At 47.3% G+C, this 23880-nt stretch overlaps 1 protein-coding gene across 3 annotated transcripts in view; it reads left to right on the top strand.

Moving 5' to 3' along the window:
• Positions 1-23880, top strand: part of SH3GL3 (SH3 domain containing GRB2 like 3, endophilin A3) — a 137027-nt gene that overhangs the window by 83041 nt on the left and 30106 nt on the right. For 2 of the 3 annotated variants that reach the window (XR_006818731.1, XM_046008794.1), the window contains exons 3-6: positions 4787-4859; positions 7315-7458; positions 16079-16212; positions 19599-19757. Coding sequence is in view for 2 of the 3 variants with exons in the window: in XM_046008794.1 (XP_045864750.1) it covers positions 4787-4859; positions 7315-7458; positions 16079-16212; positions 19599-19757 (510 nt within the window). In the remaining variant the exon portion in view is untranslated. The remainder of the gene's footprint in view (positions 1-4786; positions 4860-7314; positions 7459-16078; positions 16213-19598; positions 19758-23880) is intronic. The other variant, XM_046008795.1, reaches the window with a different exon arrangement.

The raw sequence follows: 23880 nt of genomic DNA, 5'->3' as shown, positions 1-23880 counted from the left end.
TAACGCTTTGAGAGGAAAAGCTCACGTTGTTTTGCTTTTGAAAAAAACTCAATTTCTGAAAATTGCAAAACAGAAATATTTTAACATCATACTTTTAAAAATCCCTTGGTATATAAGGATATCAGGTGTAACTTTCTTACTAACAAAATGACCCAGTTTAAAAGTCAAACTGAAAAACGCATCTCAGCAATTGTGGTTTCGGTTGATGGACGGAGATCCCTCTTGTTTACTTCCTTTTCTTCCTAAAATTCCAGTGATCGACAGAAGAAATAGAAAAACAAAATCTCTTTGTTTTCTTACATCAGTGAAAAGCATGGAAATATCTAATGTGTGACCAGAAATTTTAAAGACTTTCTGGAAGAGATTAACTAGATAGTATCTGATCCCCCTAAAGCATGGCGCAGGGATGGCCGAGGAGTGGAGGAGATACTCCATGACGAATCCTAACCATATGGAAGTGGAGGACTAATAGTAAAGTCAAAGTGAAATTTGATGGAAAAACCCCACGAAGTGGGAAAAGTTATGAAAAGGGGGCACCTGGGTAGCTCAGTCGGTTAAAGCAGCTGACTCTTGATTTTGGCTCAGGTCATGATCTCAGGCTCCTGGGATTGGGCCCCTCATTAGGCTCTGTGCTCAGTTGGGCGTCTGCTTGAGGATTCTCTCTCTCTCCCTCTCTGGCCCTCCCCCTGCTTGCTCTGTCTCTCTAAAATAAGTAAAGCTTTTAAAAATTATAAAAGAAAAGATGCAGTCGTACATTCTCTCAGAAAATTGTGGTGGTTATGAACCATTATGCACCACATAACATGGCATCTAAATACATAAGGGAAAAGTTGTCAGAAATACATGGAAAATGGACAAATCCAGAGTGGGAGATTTCACTTACCTCTCATAAATAATAGAGTTGATAATAATAGATTGACTCATGGGCAGTTAGTATAAAATATGATTAGTAGTTTTGATTATATTATAAATAGATACAGAGGTCTACATTCCTCAAATTGAGAATCTGTATTCTTTTTAAGTCCCTTTAAATAATCATATGTTAGGCTCCAGAAAAAAACTTAAAAAAAAAATTCCCAGGGTAAAATCATAGAATACAGGATTACAAGGAAGGTATACGTTCCCAATTCTAGGTGTTTGGGAATTTAAAAATGTGTAAAAATTGTTCTTAAAGAAGAAAGGAAAAGTGCAATCAAGGATCATTTAGGCACAAGAGACAGAATTCTATATATCAGAACCTGTGATGTAACGCTGAATCTTAAATACACTTAATAGAAAATAAATGTTTGAAGAAAATGAATAAATCATTTAAGTCAAGAAGCTAGGAAAAGACAGCAAATTAAATCACTTTAGGTGGAAGGAAAGAATCAATATGGATAAATGAGGGATTAATAAAATAGGAGACAATAACAACAAAATAGTAGAACCAGTGAATAAAACCAAGAACTATTTTTTTTTTTTTCAAAAAGCGTCCGCTACCAAGTGTGATGCAGAGAGAGAGAGGGTAGGCACAAATAGATTACATAAGGCATAAGATGATATAGTGACAGGTATGGATTCTCTTTTTTGGTGGATTCTTTTTAAAAATAATTTAAAAAATTGAATATCATGAGCAGCCATTGAACCCGGGGCTGTCAGCGGCTCTCCAGCTCAGGCCGAGGTCTGGAAGAGTTGGTGGCATGGGCTTTGAGGCACCGCAGGGGCAGGGTGCCAACCTTTGAAGGAAATTCCAGATTTAATCAATGGGCAAAGGTGCCTTTGTACCAGGTAGACTTCACAAAAATGATTTTCACATCCATGCTGTCCCCCGTTCGTCCTGATGGCTAGCCGCAGACATGGCATGCATCTCGTTAGCCTGAACATCTCCCCCTGCCCACAAGATCCCAGTTATTCTAGGAAGGAGCCTTTGCTTTATTTTATTATTATTTTTTTTAAATGCATGGATTTTTTTTTTTTTCCCAGTGTTCATCTTGATTGCCCGCATCTGCCTGTATGTTTCGGGGGCATCTCCTTCAGTGTGTAAAGGGTTGATTCCCAGTTCCAACTGCTGGCATGTTCTGGAAGCCGCTCTGTCTGTGCACACCAGGCCTGTGACTCTCACCATTTGTTTCTTGGCTTTTTCCCCCCAAAAGATAGAAAAGGATCTAAAGTAGAAAGTAGCCCTGCCCACAGATCTCAGTGTCATCCTTCAGAGACGAAGACTAGCTTCCTGGTGGCTTTTCATGTCTCAAGAAGGTTGGATACGTGGAAAGGAACATGCTAAGCTGCATCTTAATTAATATGAAACTTAGCAAAGTTTATAAATCTAAAACCTCGTTTTTACTAAGCTTAAATTGAACCGATGACCCTCATTTATAAATTTAGTAATTTCGGCATAAAAACGATGATCGTTTTCCGTTACTCTTCATTTTAGGTTCCTGTAAGTCAAAGGCTTAACAGATTAAACCCTTACACGTTTATCTTCACTGACTTAATTAAGCCAATCCCCCTGCACATTTCAGACGTCTAGGATCACAAGTGCGACGCATGGAATTCGCTCCAACGTCACGTCAAATTTAAAACGGGGTTTTCCTAAGAATTGCATTTCTTGAAACTCTAGTAAAACATAAACATTTAGGTGATCTTATTCTCTTCAACATTGCAGTGTTCTTCCTAAACAGTAGGACACACTGAAGAGACTTCAGAGCTTAGACAACGTGTTACGAGGCCACATGCATATAGGCACGTGTGCACAAGACAAGCGTGATTTGTGGCCTCGTCATTTACACGCTGTAATGTTAAACCTTCCCGGGACCCCGAGTTAAGGCCTTCAGCGAAGGGGAACAACTAGAGCTTCAAGCCGGTCGAGAGCTGGCTTGGTTGAAAGCTTCTGACCCTGCCAGAGCATTTTTTTTAGTTACGAAAATGAATTTCTTGTACTACAAATCACTCTACAACTTGCTTTCTTTCCCTGACGATGCACTATGGGCGTCTTGCTAGTACGTGTGGAGCTCCCTTATATTTTCTGTCTGATGATTAAATATTCCTTTATTTGGATGTTTCACGATTGATCCAGTCAATCTCATCGCTTGTCATTCAAGTTGGTTTCAGTTTTCAATACGACATAAAATGGTCTAACATCCTTTTACGTCATTGCACTTTGCTGGCGTGTTTCCAGATGATAAATTTCTGGAAGTCCAACAGTGACACTAATACGCCCGTTACTACCGATGGTGGAAATGCAGAGGTCCTTCACCTCCATCTCCAGAAGCTGAACCTGTTTCGCACTCCATGTGTGAAACGGCCCATTCCCCCACGCCTGTATCATACCTAATATTGGGACAAATCAATTAAAAAAAATTGTTTTTAGTCAATCCGGTGAGTGAAAATTATCTTCTTTTTAATTTACAATTTTTCTGACATTTTGTCAAGTGTTTGAACTTGCATTTTCACCTGTTTGTGGATTGCCAGTTTATGTTCTTGTCTCTTCTAATGCGGTTGGGTTTTTGTTTGTTTTGTTCTTTAAATGGGAGTTCTGTGTTTTATGGATACTAACCATGGGTCCCTTGTACAGTTTTCTTTCTCTTTCATTTTGCCAATTTTGTGTACTGTGTCTTTCCATTGTTTGGTCTTTATAGGGTCAGAATTTTGGTCTTTTCACTTAGGACATTTGGATTTTGGGTCATGCTGAGATGATTCTTCCCATCCCCATATTTCAGAATACACTGCTGTATAATTTATTACCTTTACACTTTGTTTTTAGGTCTGTATTTGTAATCCAGTATGTTTAGTATATTAATTTGCCAAGTTCTAACAAAAAAAATGAAAATTGAGATGAGATTTGAATTCATTTTACATGTTAATTTGGGGGGCGGATTTACATCTTTATACAATTAAACTTTCCCATTTAGAAGTACAGTTTTTGAAATAGATACTGTACATTTCTCATTATATTTATTCCTTATTGTTGTTTCCTTCTGAGTTGCTCTTACGAATGGGATCTCCTTCTCCCTTATATTTTCTTTCAGGTTATTGATGGTATGAAGTAAAGCCATTGTAATGTGTATATTTAACCTCATTGTCTGTTCTCATGTTCAGTGGCTGGCTGACCAGCAGCCAGTGTCCAGGAATTTTTTTTTTAAGATTTTATTTATTTATTTGACAGAGATCACAAGCAGGCAGAGAGGCAGATGGAGAGAGAGGGGGAAGCAGGCTGGATCCCAGGACCCTGAGATCATGACCTGAGCTGAGGGCAGAGGCTTAACCCACTGAGCCACACCAGGCGCCCTCCAGGAATGGTTTGTGGAAGGATTCAGTCTTCACGCAGTAAACAGAGCACATGGGTGTTTATGTTAGTGACCCGCTAGTGAGAAGGATTCTTTCACTGTTGATTCACTGTGGCAGTTTCTAATGTGAGTCATTATTAGGGCGTCCTTATATGAGTATGGGCGTCAAGTTCACCCGGCAGATAAGGAAAGTTTGGCTCAGACATGCCTAGTGTTGGCCTGAGAGACATATATCCAGTGACCGAGTGGGGCGTAATGACTTGTCCGAGTTTTCCAAATATTACATGAATACTCAGTTTAATGTTAAAAAGAAATGCATGTTCTCCATCATCAAGGGGAGAAAGAGCTGTCCCAGAATCAAAGTGAGAAAATAATTGCTCTCCCCCCAAATGCTGAAATTCATTCAGGTTAAAATGACCATAATAACGTGTTCTAAATATCAAATTAATGCATATTACTCCTCTGTCTTTCTGTGAATTCAGTGTCATTTACCAACATTTTTTTGTGTTTTTCTTTTAAAGAAAATAGACATTACCAATAAAGCTGTTGCAGAAATTCTTTCGAAAGCCACAGAATATCTTCAGCCAAATCCAGGTAAAGTTAGAAAAAGTCTTGAAATATTCTCTTGTTCATTTGCTGTCACAGATCAGTAACCCGTGTTTGCTTAACGTATGGCTGACATAATTTAGAAACAACGTCTTTTGCATCCAAATAATAAAATTCCATTTTTTAAAAGTCAGGCCTCCAGACCAAAGGTAGTTTCAGCAAATCCCAGCAGACACTGCTATGAATTGCAGTGACCTCATTCGGGTGGAGGCCGGGCTTAGCTGCAAGGCTCTGCCGAGCAAAGGCAGCTTGGAGGGGTTGCTTCAGAGAGCCAGCAAACATTTTGTATACATTTTCTTATGGAGGCATCTCCTCTTTTAGAAAAAAAAAAAAAAAAAATCCTGTCCTCCTGCTCTGAAGGTATATATCCCCTTGAAATTGCTTCCACAGAAGGATTTTAATTCTGAGGTCATGAACAAGTACCCCTTGATGAGTTTTTCCTGGGTGGTGAAATCCAGAAACCGACAGGGGGCAGGGCCCGCAAGCCTTGAACTCTCTGCCCATTGCCAAAACCGCCTTTCCCTTTTAGGGACCTTTTAAGAATCTAGTGTTTGCACGTGGTGACTGTGATTCCCTTGGCTATGGCAATCAGCACAGACACAACAACCCTCCGAGAATCTGAACAGTAAAAATTTAAAAACATAAATTTTATTAAAATCGTCTCTGGGGAGGTTGGTGGGTGTAGAAGTCTTCAGGACCACGTAGGTGATTAGGATTTTAAAAACTATAATAAATACATCTCAGCCCTGGCCTCCTCCGGGATGGAGGTGAGCCACGTAAGTTCCTTTTCCTGATAAATCAGTCAGCACATACTTAGCAAGAGCTTTCTCTTGGCGAGGGGTTTTCCTGGATCGTGGGGTGCCGTGAAGTTGGGCCAAGATCCCATCCTCAGAGAACCGACGTTGGAAGGGGGCAGAATGGGGATGGGGCGGGCAGCATTGGACGCGTCTGCTTGGACAGAGGCCTCTGTTATTTCCAGCTGCACGGCGACCCGTCACTGCCTGCTGCGTCCCAGTTTCTAACCTGACAGTGGGAAGGAGGAGCTGGGGGTGTGCGTGTGCGTGTGTGCGTGTGTGTGTGTGTGTGCATGTGTGTGGTCTGTAGGAGAGTGAAGTTTTGTGGGCAGGGACGGGGAGGACAATGGCTTTGACCCGAGGTGGGCACGATTCAGAAAGGCCGGCCCTTGGGAGCGTCTGCAGCAGGACCGGCGTCCCCGAGAGACTGGGGACATGCAGAATCCGGGCTCATCCCAAACTGCCCGAATCAGACTTTATGTTTTCACAGAATCCTTGTGGGATTTGTATGCGCCTTATGGTTTGAGAGGCGCTGGTCTAGAATACGTGAAAGCAAACATGTAATTATTAGAGTCAAAGCAAATAAAAGAGGATCCCTTTACTTCCTAACGTTATCTCAGACACCACAAGCTAGTGTGTGCCTCACGCTCAGGCCTGGGGATAAAATCCCACATCCTTAGTGTGGGATCAGTTATAGTCACAGTTCCTCCCATAGGTATCTCCCGATTTGTCCTGTTTTCATCCCGGCGTAGGTCAGGCTGGCCGCTCTTTATCTGTCGGTTAGAGACCATAAGCGTTCCCTCTTCCGCCCTTTATTAACACGATTTCTGCCTTTTTAGGGGCATTTTTCCATCTTTATTTAGCAATATTGCTATGGTTTCCTTTTCCCGACATCATCCCCGACTTTATCAGCAAAGTACCTCTTGTATATTCTGCCTCACAGTAGTAACCAGAGTGAGCTGCTTCAGGGCCGATGCTGGCCTGGGTCACCCCACAGAGCCAGGGTCAGGAAGCGCTCCCTGCCTGAGTCACAGAGGAGGAGTCCAGGAGCGTGGCTGCCTCTCATTTCCCTAGGGGACTGGGGACCTGACCGGACCTGGGGGACCATCCACACACAGACTCCCGTTCCCTCGGGGGGAGTCCGTTTCCTCCTCCTGGCTCCGTCCTGAGCCGGAACAAGCAGCAGCCCTTCATAATGATACTGGATATAGTCAGACGAGCACGTCCTGGGGGCACGGGCAGGGTGTTCGCGGCCCGCTGGTGGTCGGAAACGTCGGCACCTCGGCAGTTCTGGTCTTCGTGATCCGTTGGGCCCGGGAAGGACCGGCCGTCCTGGTGTCTGCACCCGACTCAGGGTGTGGGCCCCAGCAGGCCTTTCAGTGTCACACCCTGCCCGCGGGCTGGCGTAGCCCGGGTCCCCTGTGCTCCGTCCTGGCCACGCAGCAGGGCACTCAGCACCACCCCCTTGGTAAAAGAGTCTGGGGAATCCTGTGAGAGACGGACTTGGTCACACCGACCCTGTCCCTCACTCCAGGCCTCCTGCAGGTTGCCCACCAGGTGGCCTCTGCTTTGCTGTCCCCGGTTCAATGCGACAGACCTGTGGCTTCGTCTTGTCACTTTAAGGAATTACAAATGACGATGTTTTTAAGCATACAGAGCTAAGCTAGGAATGCTGAACACTGTGTCGAAGATTCGAGGGCAGGTGAAGACCACCGGCTACCCCCAGACGGAAGGCTTGCTGGGCGACTGTATGCTGAAGTACGGGAAGGAGCTGGGCGAAGGCTCCACGTTCGGTGAGTGCGCACACCGCCTGGGACTGGGGTCTCCTGCGCCGAGTGTAGATGGTGCCCAATGCCTTTTTGTTTTTTTTAAAGATTCATTTATTTACATAGACAGCAGGAGGGGTTGGTGCCCAGGGAGAGGGAATCCTCAAGCAGACTCCCCGCTGAGCCCAGAGCCCCGATACGGGGCTCGATCCCACGACCCCGAGATCATGATCTGAGCCGAAACCAAGAATCATACACTCAGCCAACAGAGCCACCCAACAGCCCCCACAGTGCCTTTATTTTAACAAACATTATTTTTTTTATACCACCCAAGTCTTCTGTGTTCATCGCAGAAAGTTTAGGAAATGTAAGCGAGTAAAATACAAGAAAATAAATGCCAGTTTCGCCCACTCTCACACATCCAGGGATAGAGTCTTGGTTCTCGTCTGTTCTCAGGCACCTTCAGAATCCGAGTGGGGGTGTGGTATAGATACCTTTAGACCCTTTTGTAACCTGTTTATTCCCATCGACTCTATCCTGATCCGTGTCATAAAATAACCCTCTTCTGTGATACTGTTTCTAAATGATGCATAATCACGTGTGATGTCCTAGCTCGTTCCGTCAATCCCAATTATTAGACACTTAAGAGTTTTTCTCTTTATGCAAAAAGACTTTACACAGCATTTAAACAACCATTTTCATAGGTAAATCTGTGAGGATAGCCAAGATTATGTTCTTAGGTGAAATCCCGAGTCATGAAATTGCTGGGTTGAGAGCATGCCTGTTTTTACAGACTCCCAAAGAACTCTCCAGAAAGAGGAATCCAGCTGGACACTCTTGCCAGGAGTGAGCGAGACTGTTTGTTTCCCAGCACAACTGATAACTGCGGGGATTTTTTTTTTTTACCTTCTTTTTTTTTTTAATTTATTTATTTATTTTTTCAGCGTAACAGTATTCATTGTTTTTGCACAACACCCAGTGCTCCATGCAATACGTGCCCTCCCTATTACCCACCACCTGGTTCCCCCAACCTCCCACCCCTGACCCTTCAAAACCCTCGGGTTGTTTTTCAGAGTCGATAGTCTCTTATGGTTCGCCTCCCCTTCCAATTTTTTTTTTAATATACATATAATGTATTTTCATCCTCAGGGGTACAGGTCTGTGAATCACCAGGTTTACACACTTCACAGCACTCACGATAGCACATACCCTCCCCAATGTCCATAACCCCCTCCCCCTCTCCCAACCTCACCTCCCCCAAGCAACCCCCAGTTTGTTTTGTGAGATTAAGAGTCATTTATGGTTTGTCTCCCTCCCAATCCCATCTTGTTTCATTTATTCTTCTCCTATCCCCCTAACCCCCCATGTTGCATCTCCACGTCCTCATATCAGGGAGATCATATGATAGTTGTCTTTCTCCGATTGACTTATTTCACTAAGCATGATACCCTCTAGTTCCATCCACGTCGTCGCAAATGGCAAGATTTCATTTCTTTTGATGCCTGCATAGTATTCCATTGTGTATATATACCACATCTTCTTTATCCATTCATCTGTTGATGGACATCTAGGTTCTTTCCATAGTTTGGCTATTGTAGACATTGCTGCTATAAACATTCGGGTACACGTGCCCCTTTGAATCACTGCGTTTGTATCTTTAGGATAAATACCCAGTAGTGCAATTGCTGGGTCATAGGGTAGTTCTATTTTCAACATTTTGAGGAACCTCCATGCTGTTTTCCAGAGTGGTTGCACCAGCTTGCATTCCCACCAACAGTGTAGGAGGGTTCCCCTTTCTCCGCATCCTCGCCAGCATCTGTCATTTCCTGACTTGTTAATTTTAGCCATTCTGACTGGTGTGAGGTGATATCTCATTGTGGTTTTGATTTGTATTTCCCTGATGCCGAGTGATGTGGAGCACTTTTTCATGTGTCTGTTGGCCATCTGGATGTCTTCTTTGCAGAAATGTCTGTTCATGTCCTCTGCCCATTTCTTGATTGGATTATTTGTTCTTTGGGTGTTGAGTTTGCTAAGTTCCTTATAAATTTTGGATACTAGCCCTTTATCTGATATGTCATTTGCAAATATCTTCTCCCATTCTGTCAGTTGTCTTTTGGTTTTGTTAACTGTTTCCTTTGCTGTGCAAAAGCTTTTGATCTTGATGAAGTCCCAATAGTTCATTTTTGCCCTTGCTTCCCTTGCCTTTGATGATGTTCCTAGGAAGATGTTGCTGCGGCTGAGGTCGAAGAGGTTGCTGCCTGCGTTCTCCTCAAGGATTTGGATGGATTCCTTTCTCACATTGAGGTCCTTCATCCATTTTGAGTCTGTTTTCGTGTGTGGTGTAAGGAAGTGGTCCAATTTCATTTTTCTGCCTGTGGCTGTCCAATTTTCCCAGCACCATTTATTGAAGAGGCTGTCTTTTTCCATTGGACATTCTTTCCTGCTTTGTCGAAGATGAGTTGACCATAGAGTGAAGGATCTATTTCTGGGCTCTCTATTCTGTTCCATTGATCTATGAGTCTGTTTTTGTGCCAGTACCATGCTGTCTTTATGACGACAGCTTTGTAATAGAGCTTGAAGTCCGGAATTGTGATGCCACCCACTTTGGCTTTCTTTTTCAATATTCCTTTGGCTATTCGAGGTCTTTTCTGGTTCCATATAAATTTTAGGATTCTTTGTTCCATTTCTTTGAAAAAAATGGATGGTATTTTGATAGGGATTGCATTAAATGTGTAGATTGCTTTAGGTAGCATAGACATTTTCACAATATTTATTCTTCCAATCCAGGAGCATGGAACATTTTTCCATTTCTTTGTGTCTTCCTCAATTTCTTTCATGAGTACTTTATAGTTTTCTGCGTATAGATTCTTAGCCTCTTTGGTTAGGTTTATTCCTAGGTATCTTATAGTTTTGGGTGCAATTATAAATGGGATGGACTCCTTAATTTCTCTTTCTTCTGTCTTGTTGTTGGTGTACAGAAATGCAACTGATTTCTGAGCATTGATTTTATATCCTGACACTTTACTGAATTCCTGTACAAGTTCTAGCAGTTTTGGAGTGGAGTCTTTTGGGTTTTCCACATATAGTATCATATGATCTGTGAAGAGTGATAGTTTGATTTTTTCTTTGCCGATTTGGATGCCTTTAATTTCTTTTTGTTGTCTGATTGCTGAGGCTAGGACTTCTAGTACTATGTTGAATAGCAGTGGTGATAATGATCATCCCTGCCGTGTTCCTGACCTTAGCGGAAAAGCTTTCAGTTTTTCTCCATTGAGAATGATATTTGCAGTGGGTTTTTCATAGATGGCTTTGATAATATTGAGGTATGTGCCCTCTGTCCCTACACTTTGAAGAGTTTTGATCAGGAAGGGATGCTGTACTTTGGTCAAATGCTTTTTCAGCATCGATTGAGAGTATCATATGGTTCTTGTTCTTTCTTTTATTAATGTGTTCTATCACATTGATTGATTTGCGGATGTTGAACCAACCCTGCAGCCCTGGAATAAATCCCACTTGATCGTGGTGAATAATCCTTTTAATGTACTGTTGAATCCTATTGGCTAGTATTTTGGTGAGAATTTTTGCGTCTGTGTTCATCAAGGATATTGGTCTGTAGTTCTCTTTTTTGATGGGATCCTTGTCTGGTTTTGGGATCAAGGTGATTCTGGCCTCATAAAATGAGTTTGGAAGTTTTCCTTCCGTTTCTTTTTTTGGAACAGTTTCAGGAGAATAGGAATGAGTTCTTCTTTAAATGTTTGGTAGAATTCCCCTGGGAAGCCGTCTGCCCTGGGCTTTTGTTTGTTTGGAGATTTTTGATGACTGTTTCAATCTCCTTACTGGTTATGGGCCTGTTCAGGTTTTCTATTTCTTCCTGGTTCAGTTGTGGTCGTTTATATGTCTCTAGGAATGCATCCATTTCTTCCAGATTGTCCAATTTGTTGGCGTAGAGTTGCTCATAGTATGTTCTTATAATTGTCTGTATTTCTTTGGTGTTAGTTGTGATCTCTCCTCTTTCATTCATGATTTTATTTATTTGGGTCCTTTCTCTTTTCTTTTTGATGAGTCTGGCCAGGGGTTTATCAATCTTATTGATTCTTTCAAAGAACCAGCTCCTAGTTTCATTGATTTGTTCTGTTGTTTTTTTGGTTTCTATTTGATTGATTTCTGCTCTGATCTTTATGATTTCTCTTCTCCTGTTGGGTTTACGGTTTCTTTCTTGTTCTTTCTCCAGCTCCTTTAGGTGTAGGGTTAGGTTGTGTACTTGAGACCTTTCTTGTTTCTTGAGAAAGGCTTGTATCGCTATATATTTTCCTCTCAGGACTGCCTTTGCTGTGTCCCACAGATTTTGAACCGTTTTGTTTTCATTATCATTTGTTTCCATGAATTTTTTCAACTCTTCTTTAATTTCCTGGTTGACCCATTCATTCTTTAGAAGGATGCTGTTTAGTCTCCATGTATTTGGGTTCTTTCCAAATTTCCTCTTGTGATTGAGTTCTAGCTTCAGAGCATTGTGGTCTGAAAATATGCAAGGAATGATCCTAATCTTTTGATACCAGTTGAGACCTGATTTGTGACCCAGGATGTGATCTATTCTGGAGATGTTCCATGTGCACTAGAGAAGAATGTGTATTCTGTTGCTTTGGGATGAAATGTTCTGAATATATCTTGCAGGGATTTTTTTTTTTAGTTTACTTTTAAATAACTGGTAATTGGATACATAGTATATTGAAATTGATCTCTTAGTGCTGCTTTAACTGTTCCTTTTAGATGTTGCGTAAGATAGCGTTCCTTCCTGTTTGTCGTCATTTCTGTCAGTTGGGATGTGTATCCTTTGCCCGTTTTTTCATTAAGCTGTTCGTTTTTCCCCTTCCTGGTTAAGGAGCTCTTCCCATGGTCAGGATATTTGCTCCTTGCCTGCCTTGTATGTGAATGAAGTTAGACTCCAGGCAGGGATTTAGCTCCTGATCTCCTGAACAGAGAGAGATTTTTACTGTTTACATGGTGGGACTCATACGTCTTCCTTTGTGACTTTCGGCTTCATTAATGTGTTCAGAAAAACTTTCACCCCCCTGCCCCCGTATTGTATGAGTGTTCATTTATACTTTTATTTTGAAACATGTTTCTTTTCTTACCTTTAAATTTCCAACCTCCTGGATTTAACAGGAAGATACTGTGCAGTAATTGGGTTCTAATTTTGCTTTCTCACAAATAAATAGCTAAGGTTTTAATGTTTTATTGAAAAGTTCAATGTTTTCCCTCCAATTAAAGAGAAGTTTTGCTACAACTAAATTTTTATATTCTAATTTTGTTTCCAGCCGTCCTTGATTGTTTTCTAGATCTGTGTCCCATTTTGATCCAGTGTTGTTTTTAAGTATTATAACTTTTTTTTAAAAAGATTTTATTTATTTATTTGAGAGACAGAGATCACAAGCAGGCAGAGAGGCAGGCAGAGAGAGAGGAGGAAGCAGGCTCCCTCCTGAGCAGAGAGCCTGATGCGGGGCTTGATCCCAGGACCCTGGGATCATGACCTGAGCTGAAGGCAGAGGCTTAACCCACTGAGCTACCCAGGTGCCCCTAAGTATTATAACTTTTTTTTTTTTAAGATTTTATTTATTTGACAGACAGAGATCACAAGTAGGCAGAGAGAGAGAGGAGGAAGCAGGCTCCCTGCTGAGCAGAGAGCCTGATGTGGGGCTTGATCCCAGGACCCTGGGATCATGAGCTGAGCTGAAGGCAGAGGCTTAATCCACTGAGCCACCCAGGCACCCCCTAAGTATTATAACTTTAAAGTACATTTTAATGTACTTAACTGAAATTTCCCTTTGCTGTCTTGTTGCAACATTTCATGGGTATACTCACCTTTTTTTTTTTTTTTCCAAATGAGACCTAGAGTCATTTTAAGTCTCCTTTGCTAAAAACAAAAAAACCTATTACATCTTAATTGAGATTTCTTTAATTAATACATTGGAGTTGAGTTGAACGTTCAAATGATTTAGTCTTCTAGGCGAATTTGTCACTTTTACTGTTCAGCAAGGCAGGCAATGGAAATTGAGAATTCAGATACTTGGTTATAGTAACTGATCTAAGAAATTGGGGGGAAAAGTCTCCTGAAAACATAAAAAAAAAAAAAAATCCCAGGGGCGCCTGGGTGGCTCAGTGGGTTAAGCGTCTGACTTCGGCTCAGGTCATGATCTCAGGGTCCTGGGATCAAGCCCCACATCAGGCTCCCTGCTTGGCAGGGAGCCTACTTCCCTCTCTCCCCTGCTTGTGCTCTTTCTCTTACTCTTCCTCTTTCTTTGAAATTAACAAAATCTTAAAAAACGAACAAAAAATCCCAAATGCTAAAACATTCATGAGTCACAGGGGGTGATCTTATCCTTTGGAGCAGTAGAACATGAATCGTATTTTATTCCATGGGTAAATGTGGACAAGATGGCCTCTTCCTTATCCTGCAGGCAGACCCGTTGAGGAGACGGTGTGGGTGCTGGGGAGGCCCTCACAGCCAAGGCCAGTCCTGCCGTGCACCTGCCACGGCGACTGGGCAGGGGGCTGGATGGGCAGACAGTCTGTTGCCTTCCCAGGTCCCTAGCAGTGTAGGGGAACTTGTGTTGAGGAGGAGAGCCGGTCACAGGAGGGCGTCAGGAACAGATGAGTTGCTTACTATTCTGGGGAGGAGACTACTGTCTGCTGCTTTCCTCTCGGGGCCACATGGTAGAACCTTCCTGAAGTACAGAGTCCTCAGTGCGTGGAGCCTGAGCCCCACGTCCTTGTGGAATCCATCGCACTAAGCCTGAACCAGGGGAGGGAACGTCAGGTCCGTGGAGGTGACGGCCGCTATTGAGAATTAATTTTTGGAGTCTCCAGAGAAACATTTGGAAATGTTTCTGTCAACGTCGAATTTGACATTCCAGGGCCGAGGGGCCAGAAACAGTCGCTTCCGTTTCTGATCGGTTGGGCAGGAAACGGTCCTCAGGCTGGGAAGGGGATCTCGTCTTTATCTTGGGATGAGTTAGACTCTGGAGAGTGAGCCAAGGACACTGAGGGGGCCTGAAGCTACAGAGGGTCAGAACGGCGTCCTGGCTGGCCGTAGTGTGAAGTACGAGCTGCCACGTCTGTTGCAAGGTCGTGTGCCATGTGTCATCGAGTTAGTTAAAAAAGAGGCGAGTCTTCGTTGCTGTCCCTGTTTTGCAGGTACATGCACCTTGCGCGGCTGGACGAGTAGGTACAACAACTTGGGGTCAGAATTTCCTAGAAATGCAAATTCTTGGGCCGGCCTCTAAGATCTTTTTCTAGCTGAAGAGTTGAGAGACCCCAAGCTCTGCGTGTTTCCGGGGTCAATCTGGAGAACTCTGATACAGGAAAAGTAGTCTGGTCTGGTGCATCTTGTCCCAGAGGTGCCTTCGAGAGAAACTGCCATCCTCGTCCTACTCAGCCGCCAGGACTCCCGCTGGCAAATTCCGGTGGATTAGCTCGCCCCGGGATACCAGGGCGTAATCCAGCAAAAGCTGCCGATCCCTGCCCGAGCCTGTGTGTGGCTGGCCTGGGCCCTGTTGTGAGAGCAAATCGTGCCCGTCCTGCTGAAAGGCTGTCCCATGTCACCCTGCCAGGCTTTCTTTGACATCAGAGGGGGTCAGGAGTCTTAGAACCATCTAAAGGATATGGGAGCGACCTCAAGATCTAGTAGCTAGAAGCTGACAGGAGGTTTTGTTCATTCATTCCTATTGTAGCCTTTATTGGTTGATACTTAGCCCCGATGAATGAATCCTTTTATCGTTTACAAAGAGGGATTTTGTTCTCCAACTTCTAAGGAACCCTAGGTGCCAGTTCACTAAACTCGGGATTTCCCTGCTCTCTGAAAGTAGAGCATTCCTACGAGGCCTTTTGTAAAGCAAAGTGGTGTAAAGCAAAGAAGAAATTTGTATTAATTTATGTGGAAAAATTCAGGGATGTTACCAGAACCCCAGAATCACCTCTCTCAGGCTTTTCTCAGATCTTAGGGCACGTCTTGCATGTCCAGGATAAATCAAGATAAAGCACAGACACTCACAGCCACAGCTCAGAGCCGTGGCGGCTGATGCTGCGATGCCGTGTGCTGTTCTCATGACCTGGGGGACACGCTTCCCCTCTAATACTTGCTGCAGAATGAAGGCTGAATGTTATTCTCACTTTTTTTTTTTTTTTTTTTGTAAAGGCAAAAATCCTCTTTGGCTTTTTTTTTTTTTTTCCAGTTAGCAAAACAAGCCCTTCGTAGGTGTTTTGTAAGGGCCATGGTGTTCTGCGTGAACTTTGAAAAAAGCAGGGGCGACCCGTACCAGTTTTTAAAGAGGGTTTTTCGCCACCTAGTGGCCAGAACGGGAAATGCTTTGGTCTCTCTGAGCCTCTGAGCCTCCTACCTTTGTTTTGTAGAGTGGATGGAGGACAGAAGGTAGAGAAGAGAATACAGACCATAAGGAGATGTTTGTTCTCTCTTTCTTCTTCTTCTTCTTCTTCATCTTTTTTTTTTTTTCTGAGTCAGGATTCAACCGTCCCAGGGGAGGACCTTTTTGCACCATCATCCACAAACTTTTGGGAAGGAATCAAATAAATACCACCATTATCCTCGAGTTCTCTGCTAAAGAACCTCTCTTGTTTGCAATTTCTGTTCAAGGCAACGCGCTGATAGAAGTTGGGGAATCCATGAAGCTCATGGCCGAGGTGAAGGACTCTCTTGACATTAACGTAAAGCAAACGTTTATTGATCCCCTTCAGTTACTGCAAGACAAAGATCTGAAAGAGATTGGGGTAAGTCTTGCAGACTGTAAATTTACCTGTTGCTCCTTAAAATGATGTCTGTATCTAAAATCATCAGAATGCCGCTGTGGGGATTCGGTGAGAGCATCATCTTGCCGTGGTGCTGCGAGAGAAATCCATACCGGCCTGGCTCGCTGGGTCTTAGCCCTTTCTTCTGTATCTCACTGAAGCCAGCTGGACGCCAACGTGAAGTGCATACCAGAATGACGCCGCAGCTTCACGGGAGAACTTTTATGATCAAATTCATACCGTATTCGGTCCTCTCTTTTGATACTTTGCACCAGACCCATAGTCATTATTTTTCACTGCTTCTCAAGGACATCGGTATCTGGGAATTGACGTCTTATATTTGGAAAACTGTTAGAAATGGCCTCCCAGAGCACACATGGGAGCTCTCAGGGACCTGTCAGGGATCACGTGCCGCTTGTTTGGCTGAGTTTTTGTGTATGTGCGAAAACAGCCTCGAGATTTCTACCCCGCTGGGACTTCTGCTCTGGAGGGGCAGCCAGTGCTGACTTCTGACACCCTTTTAGGGACCTGCCCCGAGGACCTGCCTCCAGGAGCCTTCAAGAGTGATCTCAGTGCAAGCACACGCCAGCTTGGAAGTTATTTGAACCTTGGGGGTGTTCCCTTTCCTTGGGAGACCCCTGGACCAGCAGCCTCAGCATCACATGTGACAAAGGCAAATGCTTGAGCCCTATTCCAGATTTCCTGAATGGAAAGTCCTAGATGCCTGTACGGGCATTAGGATCTGTAAGGAAATCGGAGGGTGTGGAGGGGACTTCAGGGAGATTGAATGAAAAACAAAAGCAGACATTCAGGGACTCCTGGAACATTCAGCAACCCTGACCCCCAGTATCCCTCTTACCCCTCACTCGCCTGGTTCTCTTTCCCGTCCATATCGGGAAAGATATCTTCCCCTTTCTATATCTTGGCTTCTTGCTTTAACATCTGCACACGTCAGCCCAGGAGCCCTCGCCTCCCGGCTTCATGCCTCCCCCCGCACCCCCACCCCCAGCACACTCTCCGTCACGCCCGGGACAGCCTTAGACGGAGACCATCCGTAGCTGCCCACTGGGGGTGGACAACAGATCCACCACCTTAGCCCTGATTCTCTGGCCTCTCCTTCCCTCTGGGGCCTGCCCCCGGCCCCTTCCCAGCGCTGCGGTCCAGCCTCTCTGCCCGTGTTTTGCTGTGGGCAGTCCCTCTGTTCCTTGTCTTTCTCTCCTTCCCCGTCCTTCCTGACACAGTGCTCACCTCTCAGATCTCAGATGCTCTTTGTTTCGGGGAGGCCTTTGTTCCCTCCCGGCTGGAGCCTTCGCTCCCCCATGCCAGGAGCCTCTCTGCTTCTCCTCTGCTCTGGCTGGCCGCTGAGTGCCTTGGGGTGAGGAGTCCCGCTTTGTTCACTTCTGGGACCCCGAGGCCCAGGACGGGGTTTGTGTCGCAAATTCTCAAAGAACAGCTGACTCTAGAGAAGAAGGGCCATTCTGGGGACGTGGGGTTGCCAGGACATCCTTCCCACATGCAGAACCTTAAGACAAGAGCCCCCCCCCCCGCCCCCGTTGGTTGGAACATATAATACGCTATTTCTTCTTGTGCTGTTGTCCTTGGGGAGAACCCAAAGTCGTCTGGGGATCGTCGCTCTGACCAGCTTCAGAGCTGGCTGCGGACGTGAGCATGGACCAGACAGACATGCAGACACTTGGTCTTCGGTGTCGGCGTCCCCCATGCAACAGAACTGTATCCCGAGGGCGTCTCATTCCACAGCTGCCGTTGGATGCAGAAACACCGTCAGTCTGCGCTGAAGTCACGCGACGATCGGAGTTCACAGAGTCTCCTGTTCGGAAGCTGTTCACGTCTCCGCTGTGCTGTCTGTGCCTCAGACGCCGGCAGGGGAGAGCCTGTCCACGTCCGACCAGCTGATCTGACCCAGGAAGGGTTTGGTGGATTCCAAACATTCCTTGGCCCATAAGCAGCCAGGCTCGCCATCCCCGTTCCCGCTTTCTGGTCGCACACGGAGACCCGGAGGGAATACCAGATTTGCCCCGAGTCACAGAACATACAGGAAAGATGCTTCTGGCTTTTTGTGCATACGCGCTTTCGCCTGTTCATTATGGAAGCGGAACCAGTGCTCTTCACTCAAACGCCCACTAACGTTACCTGCGTACGTCGGCGGGATGGTCTGTGTTTGTGGATCCGTTTCATAGCAAGTACCTGTTTTCCGGGGATTAGAGGTGTGAGCTCTCCCGGGCCTCTCCCTTGCCCCGTACAGCTGAGCTGTCTACGGTGTTTCTGACATGGGATCCCTCTGCTTGCGCGCAGACTGAGGTGGGGCATTTCCTACCACACAAAGCAGCCCATTCCATGAATGGACAGGTTGAATGTTTACAATTGTTACATTTTTTAGATCCTATTTTTTTAAAAAAGAAATCTCACCCTTCAGAGGTGGTCAGTGTTTGTCTTCTGTGTGTGTGTATTCGTTGATGGCGTTTATTGAATGTGTTCTCTCGTCATTGGGAATTCTGTGGGATACACAGAAGTATTCTAGGGGCTACTAGAAACTTCTGCTTTTATAATCTACCTCTTAGGACTTGACAGTGGTGCCGAAGGAAATGTGCTTATTTTTGGTGTAGATAATTTAGTTGGAAATTATCTGGACACGGATAGAGCTTAAGTGGTGGGTCCTATACAGAACTCTGGAGAATGGAATCTGATGCTGATGCTGTTTCCTTACGTTCTGTATAGGCACTGATTCACTCTGCCATCCACCCACCCACCCACACATCCACCCATCCATCCACCCATCCGTCCACCCATCCATGCACCCATCTTCCAGCTGCCCACCCACCAGCCAGCCAACCAACCATCCATCCACCCACCCAACCATCCATCCATCCACCTGCTCACCCACCCATCCAGCCAGCCATCTTCCTAGCCTTCCATTCATCCAACCTTCTGCCCATCCATCCACCCATCCACCCATCCATCCATCCATGCACCCACCTACCCATTGGCGCACCCAACCACCCACCTACACCCACCCATGCAACCACCCATCCTCCATCTTCCCATCTGCTCATGCACCCACCTATCCAACCATCCATGGGTCTGTCCACCCATCCACCCACCCACCCAACCATCCAGACAGCCATCCAACCATCTGCCCACCCAACCTTCCATCCACCCACAAATATCCCTTGACCTGCAGTAAAGGTGGTCTCTAGTGGGTGTTGGCGACACACAGACACATAAGATGTGTCCCTGCCCCTAGAAGGTAGGCAGACAAAGAGAAAGGGCTACTTTTGTGAAACAAAAGGGTTTCTCCGTCCTGTGTTTTGAGTGTACGGTTCTCTGAAAGACTCCTTTGTCTCGTTTAGCACCACCTGAAAAAGCTGGAAGGCCGCCGCCTGGATTATGATTATAAAAAGAAGCGAGTAGGTAAGATACCAGATGAAGAAGTCAGACAAGCGGTAGAAAAATTTGAAGAGTCAAAGGAGTTGGCTGAAAGAAGCATGTTTAATTTTTTAGAAAATGATGTAAGTATTTAAACCAAACAGGAGACTTTAATGTGATTAAAAACCTTGACTATATGACTAGGACCAACATGTGGAGAAGTGCTGGAGCCTTAGTTTACAAACGTTCTGGAATTTTCCATAGCCGTTATCTCCTGCTTCAGAAATTTGGCAAATCCCGACTCAAACGCGGGGAGGGGGCGGTTTTGGGAATTAGACGGCGACTGGCCCTTGTACTTGAGGCCACGGCCTGGTGGGTTTGCAGGAGAGGGGAAGGCCCATGCTGTGTGGTGACATGCGGTTTTGCTGAGACTGAGATAGGCACTCTGCGAGGTGGTTGTTTGCGGAGGAACCGTGCTCTGATACCCCGTCACCGTGAATGTTCAGGAAGTCAGAGTGTGACCTGCGTTCAGCTGCACCCGAGTGGCGGTGCTCGAGAGCTCGGCCAGCGTGAGGGCCTTGACGTGGGTCTGTCATACATGTAAAATCACGTTGCACTGTGATTTCCGCCAGCTTTTATTCTGTGTGTCTAAGGGAAGCTGGATGCAACGTACCTAAGAGGCATGGTCACCCCCATGGTCACGGGTGCCATGAAGGCTGGAGGCTTCCCTCCTTTGCCTCAAGGATGAGGCCTTTGGTGTTTGTTGCTGCCTGATGGGAACATTCTTCTGCTCCCTGCTTGTCCCTGTCCTAAACTTGGCCTTGGCAATGCCATGTGCCCTTTTTGGCCCAGCCTTAGTTTTGGACCCTGTTTGTTGACCTTTCAAACCTGTGCGGACAAGTCAGAGGATTGATTTATCTGTGAAACCATGTTCTGCTTCCGGTAGTTCATGGAGAGAAGTATCAAGGTCTCGCATTTCCGAGTCGAACAAAATGTATGAGCAGCTTTTGTGTGCTGGGGTGATGTGTGGGGGAGTTATGTTCTGTGTTGACAAGACGTTGATCCTGGAGAAAACAGTCTGGAAAATTCCCCACGTCCACGAAACCTGCGTGGGGAAAAGTAGTCTCTGCTGTGCTGCTCCTTTTAGTAGTTTATCAGGTTTTTTACATCTTGTGGGAAATGGGAAGAGGTAGGACCCTTGGCTCTGTTTTTCCAGCTTGTTTCTTTCCCCTTAAAAATAGCAATTTTCTCTTGAAACTGTCCCAAACCCATGGGCAGTTCTGGTTTTGTTTCGTCTCAGATTGTCGTATTTGATTTTTCGAAATGCTCGGCGCATGGTTGGGGAGTGTGACGTATCAGACGCGTGTGATCTCACCAGGCCGTGGCAAAGGTCATCCTTCCGGTCCCGGGCCTGTCAGTGGCAGATTTAAACTGAGGTCGAGTCTCCTGTGTCGGGCAGGCTGACGGCCCCGCGTGCTTCTTCCTCCGCGGAGCGTGATGATGACGGGCTTTTGCCAAGTCCTCCATTCAGGGCCTGCTTCAGTTTCTCTGAAGTTCCCCCAAGAGACCTGTTTTCCCTTTAAGGTCAAGCGGAAGTCAAGATCCCTTCCTCATGGAAACTCAGTCACTGGTCCCTGCACGGACGGTGACTCCCAGCCCGCCCCGGCAGGAGTAAGAGCCGGGTCTTAACTCCAGCGCCGCAGGGGAACTGCCATGCGTCCCCTGAGGTTTCCTGGGGTGGAGGGCACCCGCGTTCACCTCTGGGGAGCCTGGGCTGCTCCCTCCGTTCCGGGCGGGGTCCATGCCTCCCCCGACAGGTGGTGCGGGCTCGTTTCAGGGAGGGCCTTATTGCCTCTGCCCTGTCCTTTCACCAGAGCCCCTGGAAACCAGCTACGCAGGTGGGAGGAGACGGGAATCCAAAGAGGGCTAAGGACTTCCGAGTCGCCTTGGAACTCGGCTCCTTCCCTTTCTCTGCCCTCGGCTCCATGCGCCGTCTTCAGCTGCCGGGCTCAGCCGGGTCCCCCTGCTTGCTGATTCTTGCAGGCATGGCCAGAGCCGTGCTCTAGATGTTGGTGGTGTCAGCAGTGATGGTGACAGTGACGAGGGCCATCTGCTGAGTGACTCATGGTGCTGGGGTGGCCCCTCTAGGTGGCACCTGCTTTCACCGGTTCCCCTTCGCAGGCTCGTAGTGGAAGACACTCCCAAGGCTGCCATCCTGTTCTCGGGGCAACAGCAGTCAGACCCAGAAGGGCAGTGTTTGACCTCTGCCGTGTCGGTGTGTCTGGGTCATACCCCGGGGGCCTGGCAGTCCTGTGGATGAGGCGTGGTGTAGAAAATCTTCTCCAGTTCAGTGCTCGGACCCGACAGGTGGATGGGGAGGTGGTCGGTGTTTGGGGTTCAACAGCAGGTAACTTGGCGGAAAGACAGAGAACCAGGGTGGGGGGTGGGGGGGAGGCGTTCATGGAGCTCTCAGCCCTGCCCTCGCCTTTCTCTGCACCCAGGCCAATCCCAGGCAGCCCGCAGAGCCCTGACTTCCTGCTCTCTCTGGGTTATCATCTCCTGCCCACCCTTTGCTGCTCGGCCCCTTCTAGCTGTGCCTGTGGCCTTTCTTGGTGAGGAGGCCCTGGATGGAGAGCGATGCTTCGGGACAGCTGGGTTTTCCTCCAGGAGCTGATCCTGTTACTAAAGGTGACCGGGGTCTGACTTCCCAGGTAAACACAGGGGGTCTGTCCAGGGGATTGGACGGCGCTTCTGCCTGGCCTGGCACCTGCTGTGGGCACTTCCTCCAGACACAGGTGGGAGATGCTGGTACCATCGTGAGCTAGAGGTTTGGGGGGACCGGTCAGAGCTGGTCGCCTCTCTGAGTTCTGACTAACTGAGGAATGGACACAGAAGCCCGATTGGAACCAAGGGGCAGCCTTTATCAGTGATGAGAACACCCAGGAACGAAGCCTCCAGGCCTCCTGGGCAGCGGAGCTGGAGGGGATGACAGGGGCCCACGGGTGCCCAGCTAGGACTTCTGCTCCTTCTGCCCTCAGTTGACGGAAGCCGCCCTAACTCAGCCCTCTGGACGCACGCTGAGACCCGGGGCCTCCGGCTGTGCAACACTGGCTTTGGGGGCAGAATAAGCCATCCAGTGATCAAGGAACATTCCCTCATCGCCTCCCCAGCAGGAGTGAAGATGGGCTGGAGGAGGGAGACGAGCAGAACGCCGTGGATGGAGCGAGGGCAGGGGGTGTCCATGGCCTGCGTGACCCGGTGCCACCCGCCCATCTCTGCCTGGCACCGATGGTTCAAACCCCGGAGCATCACTGTCCGGGGCGCGGTTGGTGTCTTGTCCAGCGCTCACGTCCGTAGCCGTGGTGAAGACGCTAGGACGGCTTCGCCAGATGACACCAGAGGTCCGCCTCTTGCCTAGGGTTTTCCAGCTAACGGGCCGTTTGTGGGGTTTCTAGGGGGTGTCTGCTCCTCTGTCCTCCATCTGTATTCTCCCAGCTGGGAGACAAACAGGCTCAGCTGAACAAGGGACACCTACCGGCCCCTTGCCCAGAGGACAGAACTTTCTGGCAATCGGTGTGGGCAGCGTGGGCCTGGGCCCGCGGTGGGACTCCTGCTGCTTCCCCCCCCCGCACTGAAGTCTAGACCTGGGACCCCTGGGGCAGTGAGGCGGGCAGAGCGGGAAGGGGATCATGGCTTGCGAGCCCACGCTCTTGAAGAACGCAGACGGCAGCAGGACCCGGCGATCGCCCGCTCGGTGCTGGGCGCACACACCCTGCTTGTCGGGGCCCTGACGCCCTCGGTCAGACAGAGCACCCCTGCACCTGTGACAAGGAAGGAAGGAAGGGGTGGCGTGAGGGACCCAAATCAGTCACTCCGGCATTCCTAAGGAGACTGGCGTCTGTCTTTCTCTCTAGGTTTGGCAGAGTTGCAGTGGGAGAAGCAGAGAGAAGTCTCCTCTGGCCCCACACCGGGGTCCTCGGTTGTCCTGCCCATCAGGGCCAGGTTGGAGGCCTCGGGCATCCCTTCACCTCTCGCTCGTGGTGTTAGCTCCGTTGTTCCGGGCTCAGACGCGAGCCCGCAGGTGTTTGGGGCCGCCAGCTTTCCCGGGAGCCCCAGAGGGCAGGCCTGTGGCTGAGCCCTTGGGACGTGCCTGGCTGGGACTGGCGGGGCTCCCCCCAGGAGCGGGCCCCTGTGCCCACCACAGTCCACTCGGAGGCGACGGAGCCGGAAACGGAGCAGGTCGGCTGCGCCTTCACCATTTCTTGG

The sequence above is a fragment of the Meles meles genome, chromosome 6, assembly GCF_922984935.1.
Source record: "Meles meles chromosome 6, mMelMel3.1 paternal haplotype, whole genome shotgun sequence".
NCBI lineage: Eukaryota > Metazoa > Chordata > Mammalia > Carnivora > Mustelidae > Meles > Meles meles.
Note: the sequence above shows the minus strand (reverse complement) of the source record. Positions and strands in the feature narration are given on the sequence as shown.